Source organism: Caenorhabditis briggsae, assembly GCF_000004555.2.
Source record: "Caenorhabditis briggsae complete genome, chrI, whole genome shotgun sequence".
Taxonomy (NCBI): Eukaryota; Metazoa; Nematoda; class Chromadorea; order Rhabditida; family Rhabditidae; genus Caenorhabditis; species Caenorhabditis briggsae.
In genome coordinates this window covers 8,058,285-8,076,658 of record NC_013489.2, presented here as the reverse complement: position 1 = coordinate 8,076,658, position 18,374 = coordinate 8,058,285, and the positions used below count along the sequence as shown (strand labels likewise).

The 18,374-nt window shown below is 38.2% G+C and overlaps 7 protein-coding genes across 7 annotated transcripts; 5 read left to right on the top strand and 2 right to left on the bottom strand.

The window, feature by feature from the left end:
* Positions 1 to 831: 831 nt before the first annotated feature.
* On the top strand, positions 832 to 1,810 carry CBG02246 (the record flags this gene model as incomplete). The annotated part of the gene is made up of 3 exons (XM_045238084.1): positions 832 to 954; positions 1,297 to 1,599; positions 1,727 to 1,810. 3 exons carry the CDS (start codon positions 832 to 834, stop codon positions 1,808 to 1,810), a joined length of 510 nt encoding a protein of 169 aa, XP_045092054.1.
* A 262-nt stretch (positions 1,811 to 2,072) lies between these two features.
* On the bottom strand, positions 2,073 to 2,667 carry Cbr-ndk-1 (the record flags this gene model as incomplete). The annotated part of the gene is made up of 3 exons (XM_002639750.1): positions 2,073 to 2,387; positions 2,435 to 2,528; positions 2,615 to 2,667. 3 exons carry the CDS (start codon positions 2,665 to 2,667, stop codon positions 2,073 to 2,075), a joined length of 462 nt encoding a protein of 153 aa, XP_002639796.1.
* A 784-nt stretch (positions 2,668 to 3,451) lies between these two features.
* Positions 3,452 to 6,388, top strand: CBG02248 (the record flags this gene model as incomplete). Its single annotated transcript, XM_045238075.1, has 10 exons — positions 3,452 to 3,465; positions 3,558 to 3,732; positions 3,768 to 3,887; positions 4,309 to 4,626; positions 4,668 to 4,886; positions 4,939 to 5,106; positions 5,152 to 5,249; positions 5,439 to 5,841; positions 5,890 to 6,022; positions 6,261 to 6,388. 10 exons carry the CDS (start codon positions 3,452 to 3,454, stop codon positions 6,386 to 6,388), a joined length of 1,776 nt encoding a protein of 591 aa, XP_045092053.1.
* A 320-nt stretch (positions 6,389 to 6,708) lies between these two features.
* CBG02249 lies at positions 6,709 to 8,337 on the top strand (the record flags this gene model as incomplete). The annotated part of the gene is made up of 7 exons (XM_002639752.1): positions 6,709 to 6,862; positions 6,907 to 7,079; positions 7,163 to 7,300; positions 7,351 to 7,512; positions 7,782 to 7,949; positions 7,993 to 8,078; positions 8,124 to 8,337. Coding segments are annotated over 7 exons (1,095 nt in total), but the record flags the coding sequence as incomplete, so codon positions are not given.
* Positions 8,338 to 8,945: 608 nt separating this feature from the next.
* Positions 8,946 to 11,532, bottom strand: CBG02250 (the record flags this gene model as incomplete). The annotated part of the gene is made up of 6 exons (XM_045238069.1): positions 8,946 to 9,237; positions 9,284 to 9,372; positions 10,142 to 10,367; positions 10,450 to 10,677; positions 10,722 to 11,349; positions 11,514 to 11,532. The coding sequence occupies 6 exons, from the start codon at positions 11,530 to 11,532 to the stop codon at positions 8,946 to 8,948; spliced, it is 1,482 nt and encodes a 493-aa protein (XP_045092052.1).
* Positions 11,533 to 11,884: 352 nt separating this feature from the next.
* Positions 11,885 to 12,869, top strand: CBG02251 (the record flags this gene model as incomplete). The annotated part of the gene is made up of 3 exons (XM_045238066.1): positions 11,885 to 12,040; positions 12,088 to 12,595; positions 12,643 to 12,869. The coding sequence occupies 3 exons, from the start codon at positions 11,885 to 11,887 to the stop codon at positions 12,867 to 12,869; spliced, it is 891 nt and encodes a 296-aa protein (XP_045092051.1).
* A 3,299-nt stretch (positions 12,870 to 16,168) lies between these two features.
* Cbr-ubc-25 lies at positions 16,169 to 17,552 on the top strand (the record flags this gene model as incomplete). The annotated part of the gene is made up of 5 exons (XM_002639755.1): positions 16,169 to 16,246; positions 16,295 to 16,630; positions 16,672 to 17,169; positions 17,224 to 17,376; positions 17,448 to 17,552. 5 exons carry the CDS (start codon positions 16,169 to 16,171, stop codon positions 17,550 to 17,552), a joined length of 1,170 nt encoding a protein of 389 aa, XP_002639801.1.
* Between the last annotated feature and the right edge of the window lie 822 nt (positions 17,553 to 18,374).

The following is an 18,374-nucleotide window of genomic DNA, read 5'->3' as shown; positions in this document are numbered from 1 at the left end:
CTATAGCTCAAAAAAACCGAAATTATTTTCTCTACATTTTCTATGGATGAATTTTTAATTTGTCTGATAAGACTTTTTTATAATCAAAAAACAACGCAAAAATGCAATTTTGTGCAATTTCATGAGGTTTTTGAATTATAAAAAAAGTTTTATCAGACAAATTAGAAATTCATCCATAGAAAATGTAGAGAAAATAATTGCGGTTTTTTTGAGCCATAGAACTCCTAGAAATGTCAAAAACTGAAAGAGGAGATAGATTTTTTCTGTAAAAAATTTTCAAAATGACTATTTTTGAGATTTTTTCTTCCGGAAAAGGACTATACATGAATCTATAACCACTAATTAATTTTTAAAGAATCATTTGAATCATCTTGGAACTCCACAAAATCAGATAAAAAATTCTGAAATTATGGTTTTAGACCTGCAATTGTGATCGCGCCAAACTTTTTCTGTAGATCAAAAATTAATTTGCAGTTCGGAAATGTTCTGTGGGAGAGCGTACCCGGTTTTTTCTTTCCCCGGAATTTGCGGGGTCTCCCGACCTCTGGAAGGTAATGCAAACGCGCTCCATTTTCAAATTCGCGCTCGCGATTCGCGATGAAAAGTAACGATTTTTAATCTGTGTTTTCTGTTTCACCAACTATTCAGCAGTTTCCACTTTTATCTGCATGTTTTGAAGTGAAAATGAAGGTTACTATACAAAGAAGCTTTTATCAATCATCCTCTTAAGCTGACTACGATTAACTTAGAGGAAAAAATGAACACAATTTGTTTTTATCTTCCGATTTTCATTTATATGAGCTCTATTGTTCCATTTTTTTTCAATTCCAGATGAAGTACCAAGTCGAAACTCAACCTCTTCCATACTCAACAATCATTCTTCATTGTTTGAAGTATCCGTCGAAAGGCGTCTTCGGACTATTGATTGGCAACAAGAAAGGAGATAAAGTCACGGTATGAATATTCGTCTTGAGATTTTTTCTGAAAAAATTAATTCACATTCCGTAGCGTTTTCAATCAGCGGTTAACTGAAAGTCTCAAAATATTTTTTGACTTTAAATCAATGAAATCAAGTCTGAAAACGACTATCGTTCTCGAAAAATGTTTTCAGATTTTCAGAAAACTATTTCTCGGGCACCGAAAAATCGTTATTCTATTATTGATAACATTTCTGCTGATTAAAAAAAATGTTGCTGCAAGTGATCAGGAATTTTTAATAGGAGTTCGACAGATGTTAAAATATGAATGGACAGCCACCTTTAGTTTATTGTGGAGTCGTCAAAAATATAGTTTCAGATCACTGGATGTGTCCCTCTCAGTCATGAATCTACTCCACTTGCACCTCCGCTCGAACTTGCTACCTCTCTCGTTCATGGAAAATTCGGAGCCTCACTCGTCGGTGTCTACTTTTCTAATTCAACCCCATCAGACACTTCCCTTAACGTGCATGCCACCCGACTTGCCGATAGAATCTCCAATGTCACTTCATCACCAGCCGTTCTTGTACAAGTAATGAATGAAAGACTTGTCTCTGACTGTGAGCAAGATCGACTGGTAGCCTACGAGAAAGATGGAGAAAGCTGGAAAGAAACAAAGCAAGTTTTCAGAATTTTCTCCTTTTTATAATGGTTTCTAATTTAGAACGATCTTCCAAGGGTCGAATTTCCTGCGAGGATTACAAGCTGTCATCCGGAAGAAACTATATCGAGAACTTGCTGACTTTGAGAATCATCTCGACAATCCGGAATTCGACTTTTACAATACCAATCTCAGCAACAAACTAGTTCAGGTCGCGGAATTCCGATCATAGTCGCGATAAATACCCCTAACTTATTGATATCAATAAATATCTTATCGTCTATTCATGTTTAATCTTTCCTCTCAAAGCGGGTTGAATAAATAATTTGATGACGATAAAGCTTTAGATTATCTTTTCATAGAAGACGTGAATAAACGATTCCTTCGAGCAAACAACATGTTTTTCAGATGGAAGCAATACTTTATCAACGTTCAGCAGAGATACGAAAAATTAGGATATAATCGCTACGCATCAGAGTTCAGCAGCGATTAATTTATTCATAGACCCAGGAGTTGATGAATGGGCTGGCGTAGTCGTTGATCTCCTCTTGCTTGAACCAGTGAGCAATCTCGCGGTTAGCAGAGTCGACGGCATCGGATCCGTGGCAGATGTTGCGTCCGGTCTGGATGGCGAAATCTCCGCGGATAGTTCCTGGGGCGGAAGCGAGTGGGTTGGTAGCTCCGAGCATGACACGTCCTTGCTTGACAACATCGAGTCCTTGCCAGACCATGGCGACAATTGGGCCGGAGCTCATGTACTCAATGAGGGATGGGAAGAATGGCTTGTCCTTAAGGTCTTGGTAGTGAACCTGAAAAATAAAATTCGAACATTGGCCTAAAATCCATTTTTTAATACCTCAAGATGGGCCTTCGAGGCAGTCAATTGCTTGAGGGCAACGAGCTTGAATCCGCGCTCCTCGAAACGAGCGATGATTTTTCCGACGAGTCCACTAAAAACCGAAATTTAGGATTGGAAAACACAAATTTTAATCGAAACGGTATACCGATTCCTATTATTTTTCAGAAACTAACTAACCGGTGGACTCCATCAGGTTTCACGGCAATGAAGGTTCTCTCGGTGTTGCTCATTTTCGGACAATCCGACTTGGAACAGGTGTCAACAGCACAGGCGACAGCGACGAACGCAAGTGAAGCAAGTAGCGAGCCGACGCCCATTCAATCAACTTCAACACAGGGGAAACGAGTGTGACCGTAGCTCTATGTGTGCCGAGACCAACTATGCGACAAACTTGGCTTGCTGCCAGAATTTCAAGGGAGCGCGATTACTGAGTCATTTTTACCGAAAAAAAAATACCGGCTGTCTCCTCCTTTATTCTGGGCACATGTCAAACTTGTCAATAGAAAAAAATGTGAAAACTGGTTTTTAGAGGGGAGAGTGAATGTGAATCGAAGTTTAACAGAATCTCAAATGTGACCCACCGAGCAGGACATTGTTATTGTGTATATACAGAACAAAATTGGATATTCTTTGTTTTTGTGTATCTGAAATAGTATGTATTCCGAATGAACGAAATATTCTGCATCAATTTGAACTTGAGCTCACAACTATTATCTTTCATGTCTCGTACGATCCGCTTACATCTTTGGCAGTACACATTTTCTTTCAGACCTTAAAAATTTGCAGTACAAAAGACCGGTTTTGCCTCACTTCGCCACTTTCGACTTTCTATGTTTAGATTTGACTAAATGTAAGATCGCCCATTTTTTCTAACTGCCTTCTAACTATTTACCTACCAAACCGTGCGGATTGTTTGCAGAACAAACGGGGGCCAAGCTGCGGGGAAACGGGGAAATTTTTCAAAAAGAGAGCCAGAGTTTTATCATCTATCTTGTTAATTCGCGAACGAAGTCAATGGAAAACGAAGTGTGAGTTCATTGTGTTCCAGTGTTGTGCTAGTAATAACTTCTCAGTCAAAATTTTTTATAAATAGCCAGGGTGATATTCAAATTGTTTTCAGTGTCCTTCCAACAAACGGTGTGTTAAAGAAATGGACCAATTATGTAAATGGATGGCAAGAGCGATACTTTGAAATCACCGAAGGAAACTTGGTTTATTTCAAATCGAAAGCGGAAAAAACTCATGGTTGTAGAGGAAGCATATTTCTGAAAAATGCCATTATAGCCGTAAGAAAAGTGTAGTTTAAACAACTTTATGGACATCTGTTAAGGCTCACGAATTCGATGAGAATGAGTTCTCGATTTCCATGGGCGAAAACGTCGTTTGGTATTTGAAAGCTGAGAATTCCCAGTCGAAGCTGTTATGGATGAGATCTGTAGTCCGGGTAACAGTGAGTTTTCAATTCAAAGATTTCGAAATTACGGTAGAAACACATACGGCAAGAGTAATGTTTGAATGCTGAAGCATCTGATTCATTTTTTTTCACATGAACGTTATTCTCCTTTTTTGTTACCCTTTGAATCAAATTGAAAATCGTATTGCCACGACATCTCATCTCCTATGAATTGAAATGATGATACCGTGATGGGATCATAGCTCAAACACCCAGTCCATATTTTTAACTCAAGAACATCACACCGTAATGTTGATCGCCCTTGTCGTCCAGAGCAAATATGTGCGGACAATGGCAGACTGTAAATCAACATATAGTTCGTAAGGAGTCCTTACTAAGGACTACAGACGGGAGTTTTCTAGTGTTGAATTGGAATAGCCTGAAGAATATACATCAAGTTCGTATAAATTCATTACAGATACAAAATGACTCGGACTACAGCTCTACCAGTACCAAAAGTCACTCACGAAATCCATCTGTGTCATCAGCACTTGCCTCAATACACCAAAAAACAGACGATGCGAATGAAGTCACAAAATTATTTTCAACAAAACTATCCGAACTTGAAGCCTATAGAACCATGTGCAAAGATCAGATGATGTCCATTGAAAGACTACTAGAACAAGGAGGAGCTAGCTGTATTGTTCCACAAGCGACGATTTTGTCTGTGAAAGCAACTCATCTAGCATTAATTGTCAACATAAATCACATTGTGGATCTCGTTAAGACTTCTAAAGTAAGTTTTCCAAAAATCATGTTATCAATTTTATTCTTAAGGTTGTTATTCCTGAGAATTCAACTTCGTCTCCTGCCACTTCATCTCCTGCCACTTCATCAGTTTCTACCACCCCTCCTCCTGTTCGAGAAGCTTTGTGTGCTACTAGAAGTGTCTCTTCATCAGTTCTTAGACTTGAGTCTACTGAACAGGAATATATGTCCGATGATAATTCAACCATGACGACATCGACGATTCTTGCGAGACCTGATATTGATGTGGTAATAGTTTATCCGTTTTTTTTTTGGATTTTCAAAGTTGATCAGATTTCAGACAAGTGATTGTGATGAGTTTTTTGACGCTGATGAGTTCGATGTTGATTCGAAAAATGGTGATGCAACATTGAGTAAAAACCGGATCGAAGCGTCTTCAGAAGATGAAGAAAACGGAAATATCGTCATCGAAAAAGAAGAAGAAAATAAGAAACCCAATTTCAGAGTTGTAGGTGTTGTTTTTATCAGCTTTCTTAAAATCTATCTATCATAGGACGGAGACCCAGTAACCGGCCACTATGATGACTTATTGGTTGATCAAGAGCATTCGCTGTTTTCAACAATAGATAAGCTGGCTGTAGAGCAATTGAAGTAAGTTTTTCTATATCATAATATGATTGGAGAACAATTAATGTTATTATCCTTTTATGGTGTTACTGAAAACCTTATAGAAATTTATAGAAATGCAAAATTTTTGAATATGAGGATAGTTCAATAAAAGAGTTTTACAATAAAATAAAATCAACTGTTTTTACCATTCTAATTTTTCTAATTATCCAGATATGCTCTTGCTGGAGTTGAAGATAACGTCTGGAGTCTATTTGCTGAGGATGGGCCGATGAGAATGTACACACGTCAGGTCGAAGATGAAGGTGGCCTTCCGGTCGATCCACTGAAAGCCACTCATTCGGTTGATGGAGTTACCGCATTAGAATTCATGCACTATTTTTACGACGCTCGTTACAAAATGCAATGGGATCATACACTGGAAGCAATGAGTGTCGTTGAGCATATCTCTCCAGATTCAGTAGTACTTCACCAAAAACACAAAACTATCTGGCCAGCAGCACCGAGAGAATCTCTTTTCGTATCTCATATTCGACGTGTTGATGAACATAAAAGAGATGGCGCCCACGATTTGTATATAGTATGTAACCGAGATGTTCAGAGAGCCGATGTTCCGGTTAGTGCCATTTTTGAATCTCCCTTTTTCAAATTATCACGATTTCAGCTCGGAAGCTCTTCTGCAGTTCGAGTTGGGTTGACGGTTTCAATGATTTGCGAAACTATAATAAAAGATCCACATATTGAGAGGAAACTAACTAGAGACGATGTACAATGCAATATTATTTATGTATCTCAAGGTTAGTTTCACTCGAAGTATTACGAAGGGGATTATTCATGTGATTGTTTTTTTTCAAACATTTGTGCAATGTTGAGAAGTGTAGGTCCTCCGCATTTTTCGACATTACATGAATCGGTCGAAAATCACAATTTTCTATCAGATAACCTCCAAAAAGGTTTTGAAGATTCTAAATACTTCAAACGCTCCCATCACAAATCTATATTCAGGATGAGAATCAAATTTTGACATTTTTTCAGTTCACCCTGGTGGATGGGTTCCTGTTTCTGCACTCCGTCATGTCTACAAAAAGGAATATCCCAAATTTTTGCGAACCTTTACCGAATTCGTCAAGAAAAATGTGAAAGGAAAACCGCTCAGTATTTGAGCTGCTACAATGATTCTATCCTAATTTCTCTGTGCCATCCCAAAGTTTTCACTTTTCCCCCATGCTGTGACATGATTAAAATGTAATTAAAAGCTTCTGTATGATTAATATGGTTGTTAAATAAGAAAACCAAATTCCAGGTTATAAAATTTTTACTTGTTTCCTGCATGCGATCTAAAAAAATAAAGTGATGGTGAGGAGGTTTGTTCCCAAAAAAAAATATTTAAATTTTTCCTGTAAGCTGAATGCATTGAGCTGGAATCAAAACTTTGTTAAAATTTTCAGATGCTAACCTTGGGAAGGTTCTCGGCCTAAGCAGGATGCGAGCATATCAACGCTATACTGCGATTGGGCTGATCCTGTTTGTTCTAGGTATCCTAGTTCTAGAAGAACGTAATCTTGGTAGAGGATACATTTATTTATCAAATCAATACAACGAGGAAATCACTAGGAACATAACGGTTTCACGAGAAGGTGATGTCCAGGAAAATGTAATCAACGGATTTTTTTTTCTTCAGGTAAACGAGAGAGTATTGGAATTGTGATAGTATTGAACAGTGTGAAAGATGAGGACAAATATCCTATGGCGCTGGATACCGTACGCTGTTACGGTCTGCATTTCGAATACGATGTCTATGTGATTCATGGGGATGATGACTCAACTATGAGTAGCAAATGTCCACAAAAAGATGTATGTCTTCTGCTTCTCTAACCCGCTTTGTTTCCCTTTCACCCTTCCCTTTGTGCTTTCAATGTCTATGTGTACTTTTATAGTTCATGTTTCGCCGTCATTGCATCCTTTCCCTGAAAATGCCATCTTTATCCAACACCTGGTTGCTCTTTCTTGATGGTGATATGGGGATAATCAATCCAAATAATGTAATCGAAGATTACATACCAAAAAATGAGAATGTCAGTGAAAACTGATTTTTCCCCTTTCCAACAATAATTTCCCATTCCAGACACAAATTGTATTCTATAACAGAATAATGAATCATGAAGTGATGGCAGGCTCTTATTTGGTTCGAAACTCCAAATGGTCGATACGTTTTCTGATGTTCTGGGCTACTTTCGAGTCGAGACTTCCTCAATCGTTTCATGGATCCGATAACGGAGCCATACACGTTAGTCCTATTTAATCTACCTGTTTTTTTAATGCAGTCTTCTTTCAGGTCAATTTTCAAAAATAACGCGCTTTTCTTTTCTGATCTAAAAAATACTTTTTCCACTTCTGAATATTATTGATAACTGCTCAGAACTCCGAAAAAATGTCTGGAATTCATTAAATGTCGCGAATATTTTTTTCTGAAAATTGCCCAAAATCGGGATTCCGTTAGAAAAATTGAAGTGAAGCAATAATTATGTGAAGGGGTATAATTTCCTTTTTTTGTAGAGTGTCATCCTAAATCAACAACTACCAAAGCTGCAGTCCAAATTAGACTTCTGTGAAAATAAATTCTGGAAAAATTCCACCGACTACTACAGTCTGTCAACATACACAGTTTGTGCTCAGGAAATCATCAAGAACAACTTGATAGCAGAAATTCAAATTCTGCCAAAGGTTTGAACTTTCCTACTCAAAAATGGATACATTATGTTTATAGGGACGGTTCACATGGGCACGAGATGGTTGGCTAACGGACTCCGTGTGGTCTGATAGAGACTTTATTTTTCATGGTTGGCAAAAAAAGTAAGTCATCCAATATTCAAATCAAAAATGCTATCAAGTTTTCAGACGCCAGGACGCGATGGTCTTCGCCAGATGGCATTCACCACTTGTCTATGACAAACCATGGAATCTAACAAAATGTTCTAATGGGGAAGCATGGGAAAATTGGAAGTATAAGGATACATTCATAGGAAATCGTATAGATGTGGATCGTAAAATACTTTCAGTTATTCAAGATCAACAGAAATCCTACGAACATCATTTGCAACTTTTATCAAAGCATTGAACTCTCTTTAACAATCTCTAAACTAATGCATAATTTCATTTTAGATTACGAGTTATTTTTCTTCTGTCATATGTTTTTTTATTATTGTGATCTTTCTCACACCTACTTACAAAATCAACTGCACGTTATTTACTAATGAATTCATCAGTCTCTGTGATAAACATTTAAATTCCATCGAAACCATGATGATTCAAAGTTAGTCTTGTGCTAGCCTCGATAAACATGAATAGAAAACGGACCCAAACAATTCAAAATCAAGGAAAGTAGGTCATGATTAAGTAAGACGCCCACCTAGCTTAATTGACTACAAACGGGCCAAAAACAGGCAGAAAACGAGAGAGGACTAATAACTTTTTCCAACGTCAATATTTTTCGACGAACAAAAAGTATATGATAGGGAAACTATAGAGCTACAAAATGATATTGCTTGAAATATTATATATTGTCTATGGACCAAGTTTTATAGGATTTTCTAAACCCAATAGATACAGCGCCACCCCCATATTTTCCCCAAGGAAATAGAACAGAAGAAAAGTACTTGAAAACGGATCTTCATTTATAAAAACACAGTAGTAAGACAAATTAGATTCCTGCTGAGATTTTTATTCTTTGGCGCATGCTGCTAGTGTTTGCTCATACTCCTTTGCGAATTTGTTGTAGTCTTCACGGGAGTAAGTGTATTTCTTCAGGACCAAGTATTCCAGGATGCAACGATGAACATAGAGGTATTGCATCTCAGTCTGAATTGATTTGAATCGCTCGTCTCGAAGCTTGGTCAGAAGACGTGGTACTCCAAGAAAGTCGGGGGCGCACAGAGACTCCAAAACGATGAGGATGAGAACAAGAGTTCCAGTTCTACCAATACCCGCTGAGCAATGAACAACCACCGGCTTCCTGAAACATATTTTTGGGAATTTCAACAATAATGTGGTCAACTGACGTGCAACTTTTCACAACAGTCAAAAGACGGAAGGGCGAGAAGAAGTTATCAGGAACTCCGTGATCTGGCCAGTTCCTCCAATGAATGTGCTTGACAATTTTGGCAACGTTGTTATCTCCGGGCTTTGAAATTCGCATTGTTGACATTGAGAGCGTTTTGTCAATCTGAAAAATTGCTTTTCCGAATTACTAAATTTTAGCATTTTGGAATTTTGAAATTTTGGAATTTCAGAATTTTGGAATTTAAAATTTTTGGAACTCCGGAATTTCAGATTTTTGGATTTCTAGAAACAAGCTTTGAACAAAAGTTTGAAAAAATTAACGACTTTTTGGGTTTTAAAGGGGGACTCCGACCAAAAATTTTTATTGCATTAAAATGTGTTAAAAGTTATCTATTTTCCGAATATTCATGCGAAAAAATTCAAAAAAAAATCCGAAATCCCCGAAAAACGGCGTTGAAAAGGAAGAAAATTCAAAAAAAGGTGCCGCCGGGGGACGAGGATTTTCAGTGAGAAACCTAATTTTTTCGTAATAATATTTGAAGAACAGATAACTTTTAACACATTTTAATGTAAAAAAAATTTTTGGTCGGAGTCCCCCTTTAAGATTTTTCAAAGAAAAAATCGGAATTTTGATTTTTTGAATTTTTAAATTTCTTTCGAAATTCCAATATTCAGAATTTTTGACATTGAGTGTCCGAGTTCCAAAATTATTGAATTTCCGAAGCTTTCGAAAAATCAGAAACAAATCCGATTCAAATTTCTGGATTTTTAATTTTCCAATTTTCAAAATGTTTATTTCAAATTCCTAATTTTGAAAAATAGGAATTTTCAAATTTCATAAAAGAAAATTCACTTACATCGACACTTGATTCCTTGGTGATAGTGCATAACTTTCCAATCTTCATAGTGTCTCCTATTTTCAACGGAAAGTATTCAGCACTTTTTGGTTTTCCTTTCTCAACCAGTTCACACAGCATCACAATATACTCCAGACCAGATACAATCACCATCTTCCAGAAATCTTCAATAGTCCCATTGAGAGGTGCTTGTGTGCAAATGAATCTGCGAGGGTTTGGGCCAGACCTGCGAAGAAATGGTTCGAGTTAAAATTCCAGGTTATTCGAATTAATGGGTTTGTGACGTTCTATTAGGGAGGCCCACTTACGAGACTAAATTTGCATGGATGTAAAAATATGGATCATCCGCCAACTTGACGCGAGTTGTATCACAACATGGGATATTGTGATAACGGTTTCTCGTTGGATTGTCCAAAAAGACAGTTGCTCTTTCCATTGGTGCCTCATTGAAACTATCACGATACTCCTTCTTCAGTCCCTCAACACCACTCTGAAGAACCAAACGAAGCCAGCTGTTGATCACGTCCGTTTTCTTTCTGAAATTATAATTTTGATTATCAATACAACTATACAATAGTACTTTTTGTCTGATGTTTCAGCCATATCGACAGATCCGTCATCTTTTTCTCGAGAAGCTTTTCTGAAGGGTTCCTGTGGTGGTGCTGGTGGTGCTGGAGATGGTTGTGCAACAACACCTTGTTGAGGAGCTACAACTGGTGGTTTAGTTGGTCCAAGTTGAGCTTGACTCGGAGATGGAGATGGAGAAGCCAATGACTGGTTTACCACTCCAGGTGGTGGACGTGGAGCAGGAGGCATCGGAGTGGCAGGAGGCATTTGCATTTGAGGAATTTGAGATCCTTGAACCGGTAGTTGAGGTGGTGGACGACTAGGTGGCACGAGCGGATTCATTTGGGGTGCAACCTGTGGCATTTGAGATCCTTGAGCTGGTGGAAGGGGAACTTGAGGAGTGGAGGGAGGTATCTGATTGGGCATCGGTGCTGGTGGCAACATCATAGTTCTAGTCATATCCTTTGGTTTGCCATTGGCTGGTTTCTGAACACCATCGTTGTTTGCTGTGGGCTCCTCTTGCTCCAGTGTCTGCATCACACTTCTTTCCGTGTTCCGACGACCGCGTCCATTGTCAACATTCAAGTTAGTTTGGCTGGGACGTTTACTTGCTTTACTCTTCTTTTTTCCTGCAGGAGGTTCTGAAAGTGTCCGACATTATGGATAGAAAATATCATTCTTTAAACGGGCCGGACTGGGCCGGGCCGAATCAAGAATTTTCTTGGCCCGGCATACAAACTGCAGGCCGGCTCGACATCGGTCCAGCCCGTAATTTAAAATTTTGGAAAATATGAGTTCCGCCTACTTTTAGCTTTAGGTGGCATGATGAGGATGTGTGAAAACCAAATGTAACTTGGATTTAAGATTCGAAGAAACTGATAGAACTTCCTGAAGCAAAGCTTTCTTTATAGCACCAATCAAAGATCAAAAATGAGTCGTGGTACCAGTTCACGTGCAAACCATGGTTTACCATGACAGATGCTTTGATTTTCCCAAGCAACTCATTACTAAAAAAACAAATTGTACCATTTAAAAGTGGTCACCCTTCTTGTACAATTAGTCCATCAAGATAAGAAGTCGCATAAAAGAAAATTGTTTCTCCAGAATCTTCAATACAGTATCCACTGTCTTAACTAACAAATCTACTCACTACTAACCCTTAACTAACACTCTAACATGGTCAAGACGATCACGATCTACACTGCTTTCGGCCATTTCATGGCGATGGTTGAGCGTCAAGTGGAACTGGAGAAGGAGCAAAAGAAGGAGTTGGTCACTGATCTCTGTACCATCGATCATCCATTGAGCGACTATCAGAATGCTTTGAACTCAGTTAGTGCTGAATTGTGTAGTTCTTTTGCCGTAAATCATATTTACAGAATCGTGACTTCTCCGTTCACTCCTGCCCTGTGGATGGTTCAACTCCAAAATGCTTGGATCTTGTCAAGAAGTCGGTGAGCTGCCCATTGGTTTCCTTCACACTTGTTCGCCCTGCTGAACCAATGGCTGTCTCTCCGATTCCAACTACCATTGAAACAAAAAAGCTCAACAAGGCAACGGAGTTGATGATGTCATTCTGGAAGATCCATGTCACTGCTCGCAAGCCGAAAACTGAAAACGAAGATCAGATCGCTTCGATTTTTGAGAAGATGGATGGCTTGTTCGCTGCTACATCCACATCATCAGTGGCTTCCATTTTTGGAAAGTTTGAGGAGTTTCTCGAGGTGATCCAGAAGGAGAACACGCAACAGAAGAGTGAGCCTCTTGTGTGGAACTCACCGGATCAGCCAACATTCCCACAGCTTCCAGTTTTTGTGAAGTCTCCTGTTGACTCAATGAAGTTCTACAAGATGGCCGAACAGAACACAGATGAAATGGCAGATGATGGTACTGTATCGAATAATTTTCTCTTTCATTTATATTAAAATTTTCAGAGCTGACACTGACTTCTTCATCAGATGGCTTCACATCATCTCCATCGTCGGGTCAATCAAGCTCTACTTCTACATTCTCCTCTTCCACCACGATTATTTCTAGACCAAGCAGACTTCTCACTCAAGTTCGTTTGCAGCGGGAAGTGATCAGAAAGCAGAAGAAGCTTATTGACAATCTATACAAACTTCAATCTCTCAACCAGAAGTTGTCGAACTTGAGTAAATGAGTGTGATCTGATGGACTAATAAATTTATTCTATATCAATTTCTGTGTTTAATTTACACTTTTGAATATGAGCCTGGATCTTACATGAAATCAAAGCTCCCGAATTTCCTTTTTTCCATTCTTTGATTTGGTGTTCTCGGAGACATTTTTCTAAGAAATATCTTTGTAATACGCCCAAACAATCTGTTGTGACCCATTCACGTGATAACTTGACAGACGATAAGACAGTCGGAAGATAGTTCATGATATCATTAAACTTTAAATTTCCTTTGATGCTTTTCTTTTCTCGCAAAGACTTTGAAATCTCTCATACTGAAGAGCCTTATGAATGTACATGTAGAGTGTGGAGGGAGGAAAAGGAGCAAGTCCACTGAGCAGCTCTCTTCTTTTTCTGGGGAAAATGACGTGTTGGTGAATGAGAGTCTATCCTCCTCTGAATAGTTTTATAAAGAGGATTGTCTAGTTTTTTCCCCCATTTTGTTAATTAACTTCCACCTATTCTTCTCGTGTTCTCAAAGATTTCTGGAGTTATAAAAATGAATGTGTGCATATGACATTCACTGATATTCTGGTGTTTGGCATAAAAATGTATTGATTCAAAACGTTGATTTCATAGTCTTGAATTACTCGGCTGACCTAATTTTTATGATGAATAAAAAAGTGATTGATATTTTTGAAGGTTTTAGATCGATTGATTTTACTTGTGAGATTGCGTAGTTTTGTAAAGTCACTTTTGGAACCTGAAATTTGAACTTCAAAATTTACAGAAGATTCGACATGGAATGTTTTTTTTTGAAACGACTGAGAATGATAAAGAAAGATTATCAATCCTTTACAAATGTTGGATAAACAAAGAATAGTGCCTCCTATATTTATATGAAATACATTTTGACGGAGGGGTTGAACATTTCATAGATGTTCGAATTCAGGACACCGTAGTCCATATCCTTGTTTTTGTCTTTTTTTTTTCATTCCGGATTCTTTAAAAAATGTATGTAATACGAATCTCGGATTCCGAGAAATGTATTTTATTCAGAATTCCGTATTTCAAAGAAGTAATTTCATCTCTGGTACGGTATGCATTTCTCGTTTCTGCTCTTCAATGAAAATTCCTCGATACCCTCATAGACTCTGTTCTTTTTAATTTTATTACGAGAGGAAATGTGAGCAAAAAAAGAAACTGCAGATCTCTCTCGTTGCGTTGTCTGCGCATTCTGGTATTTACACACTCCCTCAATTTCTTCGTCTCTTTTCCAAACAATCGACAGTGTCAGCTAGTTCTCTTCTTACAAAATGTCGTGTGTCTCTGGGTGACAAGTAGAGAAGAGGTCTGAAGACATGATGAACCCACCTTTTTTAAAAAACTGATTGAAAGTTCTTTTTTTGTCTTCCGTCCAAATACTTTAATGCATACTTGTAACGGACCGGGCCGGGCCGGGCTTTTCCCCGAATTTCGGAGGCCCGGCCCGGCGGGCCTGTCATTCCACAAGTGTTGAAAATTTCAAAAAACACATAAGGAGGGACCCTTATGTGATTTTTTTTCGATCAAAAAATTTTTTTCGAGTTTTTGTTTTGATATTTTTTGATCAAACAGAAAAACAATCTAAAAAGCACAAAAAAAAATATAGAAAGGTGTATTGAGAGCTCAAAATTCGGTTCAAAATGACAAAAATTTTGCTACCGGGCACGGGCTCGAGCCGGGCCGGGCCGGCCCGGAATTTTACAAGTATGCTTCAATGATTTTCTTTTTGATGAAAAAAGCTAGGTGCTGTTCATTTCTTTTTTCTATTTCAAATAATTTGATATCATTTTTTGTATCATACTTATGTATAAGTGCTACCGTAGACCTAAATTTTTATATTTTACAAAATTATCTAAAATATTTAGTGTGCCCTTATCAGTTAATTTTCGTTCTTTTTAGAACTGGTCTGTTTAAAACAAGTCTAAATTCATTACAAAACTTATGAATATATTCATGAATAGTATTTTGAATGTTCGTAATATATTATGGGTGAGAAATATAGAAGTTTTAAATGATTTTGGTAAAACCATGAGATGAGATATGTCTTCTCCAATTTTGGTGGAAACCATACTTAGTTTGTAGCATACGCTGAACCAGTCGGTAAAAGATCTAAAGCTCCATAGATTCATTCTTGCTCTCTATTTCTCAATTTTTCGCCAAACCTCCCTCCAATTCAGATTGCACTTTCCGCGCGGAATCGACGACCAAAACTTGTTTCTTTTTGTCCTTCCCGTGTTTTTCATGTCGTTATCGAAATGTGTGCTTCGAAACGTACACTGTCTCTCTTAACACATTCGTCCTCTTGTACAATAAGTCTTAACTTTATATATTTAGATAGTCAGCTGATTCAGTTTCTCAATCAAATGATGATGTTGACAATATAGTCAGATGTAAATGTAAACAGCCGTACCATTTGTTTTGGTTCTTTTTAAAGAATCCTTTTCATTCCATAAACAGGATGATTCACACAAGTTTCGCACTGTTGGAAGAGCTAATAGTAAAAATTCAGTTTTGCTCTTCGACCTCCATGAAGCTTGGTTTCTTTCCCCTTTTTCGTTTCTATTTTTTCGAGTAGTTCTGTATATATGCCATAGATATCCCATAGATATGGGATATCTATGCTTCTGACTGAATAACCCCATAACAAGGTGTGCCTATTGTACAGAACAGTATTTAACAATAATATTTATCAATCACAGAAACAATTACAGACTATTCTTATACATCTGAAATTTTTTTGTCTTTAGACCCAATTATTGAAAATAAAAATACTGAGTTTCGTTTTTGTAACAATGTCTATTATTATTGGGGTATAGTCCTTTCTTTCTTTCCATCCGTGCTAAGACGATTCTGCACTGGCAATGCTGCCACTCTTCTCTCTTTCTCTCTTCGACTCCTCGTCTACTGCGCTCTTTCATTCACCTCTTTAATATGTCTCTCTCTCACTCTCTTCTATTGATTTCTTTCTTCTTCCACACTCACAATGTCTGGCCGAGAGAGATCTTTGTGTTGTCACTCGTCACTTCGATTTTTACGAATTTAGCTCCAAAAAGATTCAGAATGTGCAATATCGTAGTTCCAACTGTAGTTTGGCTGAACATTCATCCCATAATGGATTCCCATTCAGGGAAAAATGTTGGCAGAACGAAAAACAAGTCATTTTATTCGAAAATTGAAAGTCTCGGCGCTTTTTAGTACTTGATCATTCGAATTAGACTCTTCTTTTCGCTCCGATCGTGTTTATTGATTTTATTTCAGGTAGCCCAAATCAGGGGGAAATGGCGTGTCTTCGTAAGCTGAAAGAAGACATCCAATTGTTGGAAAAGCTCTTTCCCAAAAAGCACAACCGCTTCCAGGTAACATATAGATGAATATCGTTTCAGCGAAATTCAGAAATTTTACAGATAATGAGTGCGTCGGTCGATGAGCTGTCGATGAAGTTTATCACCGCGGAAAACCAAGCAATCGTTGTCACCGCCAACATCCAGGAAAACTACCCACGACAGCCACCAATTTGGTTTTCCGAATCCGACGATGTTCCAATCATCGGAACTTCGCTTCAGAGGCTCACTGAAACAGAAGAGTCTACAAATATCCTTCATCAAGTTCATCGCCTACTTTCGGATCTCTGCTCGTTTTACGGACTTCAGACGCCTATCGAATTACCGCAAATTGCTCCTCCCGCAAGAGATGACGTTGACGAGGGTCGGGGAAGTGATATCAGTGACACTGCTTCAGAGGTGATTCAATAGCCGAAGTTCGATTTCTTTATTTTTTTTAGCATATCGATGATGACATGGCGGGAGACGGTGAAGACGATGAGGGAGAGTTAGAGGAGGATGAAGATGAAGATGAAGATGCAGAAGGTGACATTGAGATTGTAGAGATGGCAGAAGAAGATCCAACATCACAGCAAGATATTGGAGTTTCCAAAGAAGGTCTCGATATGTTGGACAAGGTTTCTCGCGTTAACAGGCAACAGCATCTCGATGGAAAAGTTCAAGGATCAATCACGGCCACCGATAGACTGATGAAAGAGATTCGTGATATTCATAGAAGCGAGCATTACAAAAATGGAGTTTATTCTTTTGAGCTGGAAAAGGATGAGAACTTGTATCAATGGTGGGTGAAGTTGCACAAAGTCGATGAAGACTCACCGCTGTTCGAGGATATGGCAAAGTTAAAGAAGGAGCTCAAACAGGATCATCTTCTCTTCAGCTTCACATTCAATGAAAAATTCCCTTGCGACCCTCCATTCGTTCGCGTTGTCGCCCCACATGTAAGTTTCCGGACGAGCATATATTTTATCCGATCTATTAAAAACGATTTGCAGATCACCAATGGATTCGTCCTGAGCGGTGGAGCCATTTGCATGGAGTTGCTAACGAAGCAAGGATGGTCATCAGCGTATTCGATTGAGAGTTGTATTCTTCAAATCGCAGCCACTCTTGTCAAAGGTCGTGCTCGAATTTCATTCGACCCAAAGGTACGTAGTCCGTCTTCCCAGATTCAGAAAAATCAGAAAGATGAAGACTATTTTATTGATAAAGTTTACAGCATTCTCATTCTTACTCCTTGATTCGTGCCCAACAATCATTCAAGTCCCTCCAGCAAATTCACGCAAAATCTGGATGGTATACTCCACCAAAAATGGAAGGATGAGCTAAACATTTGCATCCGATCAATGGTTTACAATTCTAATCTATCACCTTTTGTTTCACATTTGATATTTTACTCGTATTCTCAGTCATAACTGACTTTTTGAAATCTATTGGTTACCCCGAAACATTTCTGGTTTCGAGGATTTTCTCATGCGGGTAGCTGGACATAAAGTGTTTTACCAATTTTTTAGACCCTTCCCACCCGCTCCTTCATTTCCCCCCTGTTTCCACGTTTACCTATTTTTTACCCTCAATTCAGATGTATACTTTTGGTGAGTCTTCATGCTTCCTCGAAAGCTTCGCAGCGAAGTATCGTTCTCACGGTTCTCTCAGTAGAAGAAAACTGTCATTCACCAACATTTGAAAGGCATATTTTTTTGAGTTCCTGGACATCCATTTTTACCGTATTTACAATGTATAATTTCGAAAGTAAAGCTAAAATTTTTACCACTTTTTTACTCGTTCCTTTTGAAAAAACAGTTTGTTCATGCTTCATGATTCATGAGCACTCAATCTCCTCGTACACCTAGAGTTGGTTCCTACTTCATAAAATTTCCAACACCCACAAATTAAAAATACTTATGGGGTTATTCAGTGAGAAGCAATTCAGCAAATTGCTGTTTTTTTCCTTACGCACAAAGCAGAAAAACCACACGGCCTCCTGGCGTGTAAATTTTTCGCGAAAAACTACTGTCGACAATGGGGTTATTCATTAGTATTTCTTTGCATTTTTTTCCTATTCATTAGTGTAAAAAAATTAATTTTTTTACATTTTTACATCATTTTTTTACATTAAAATGCAGGTCTCTGCGGGACCCACCGG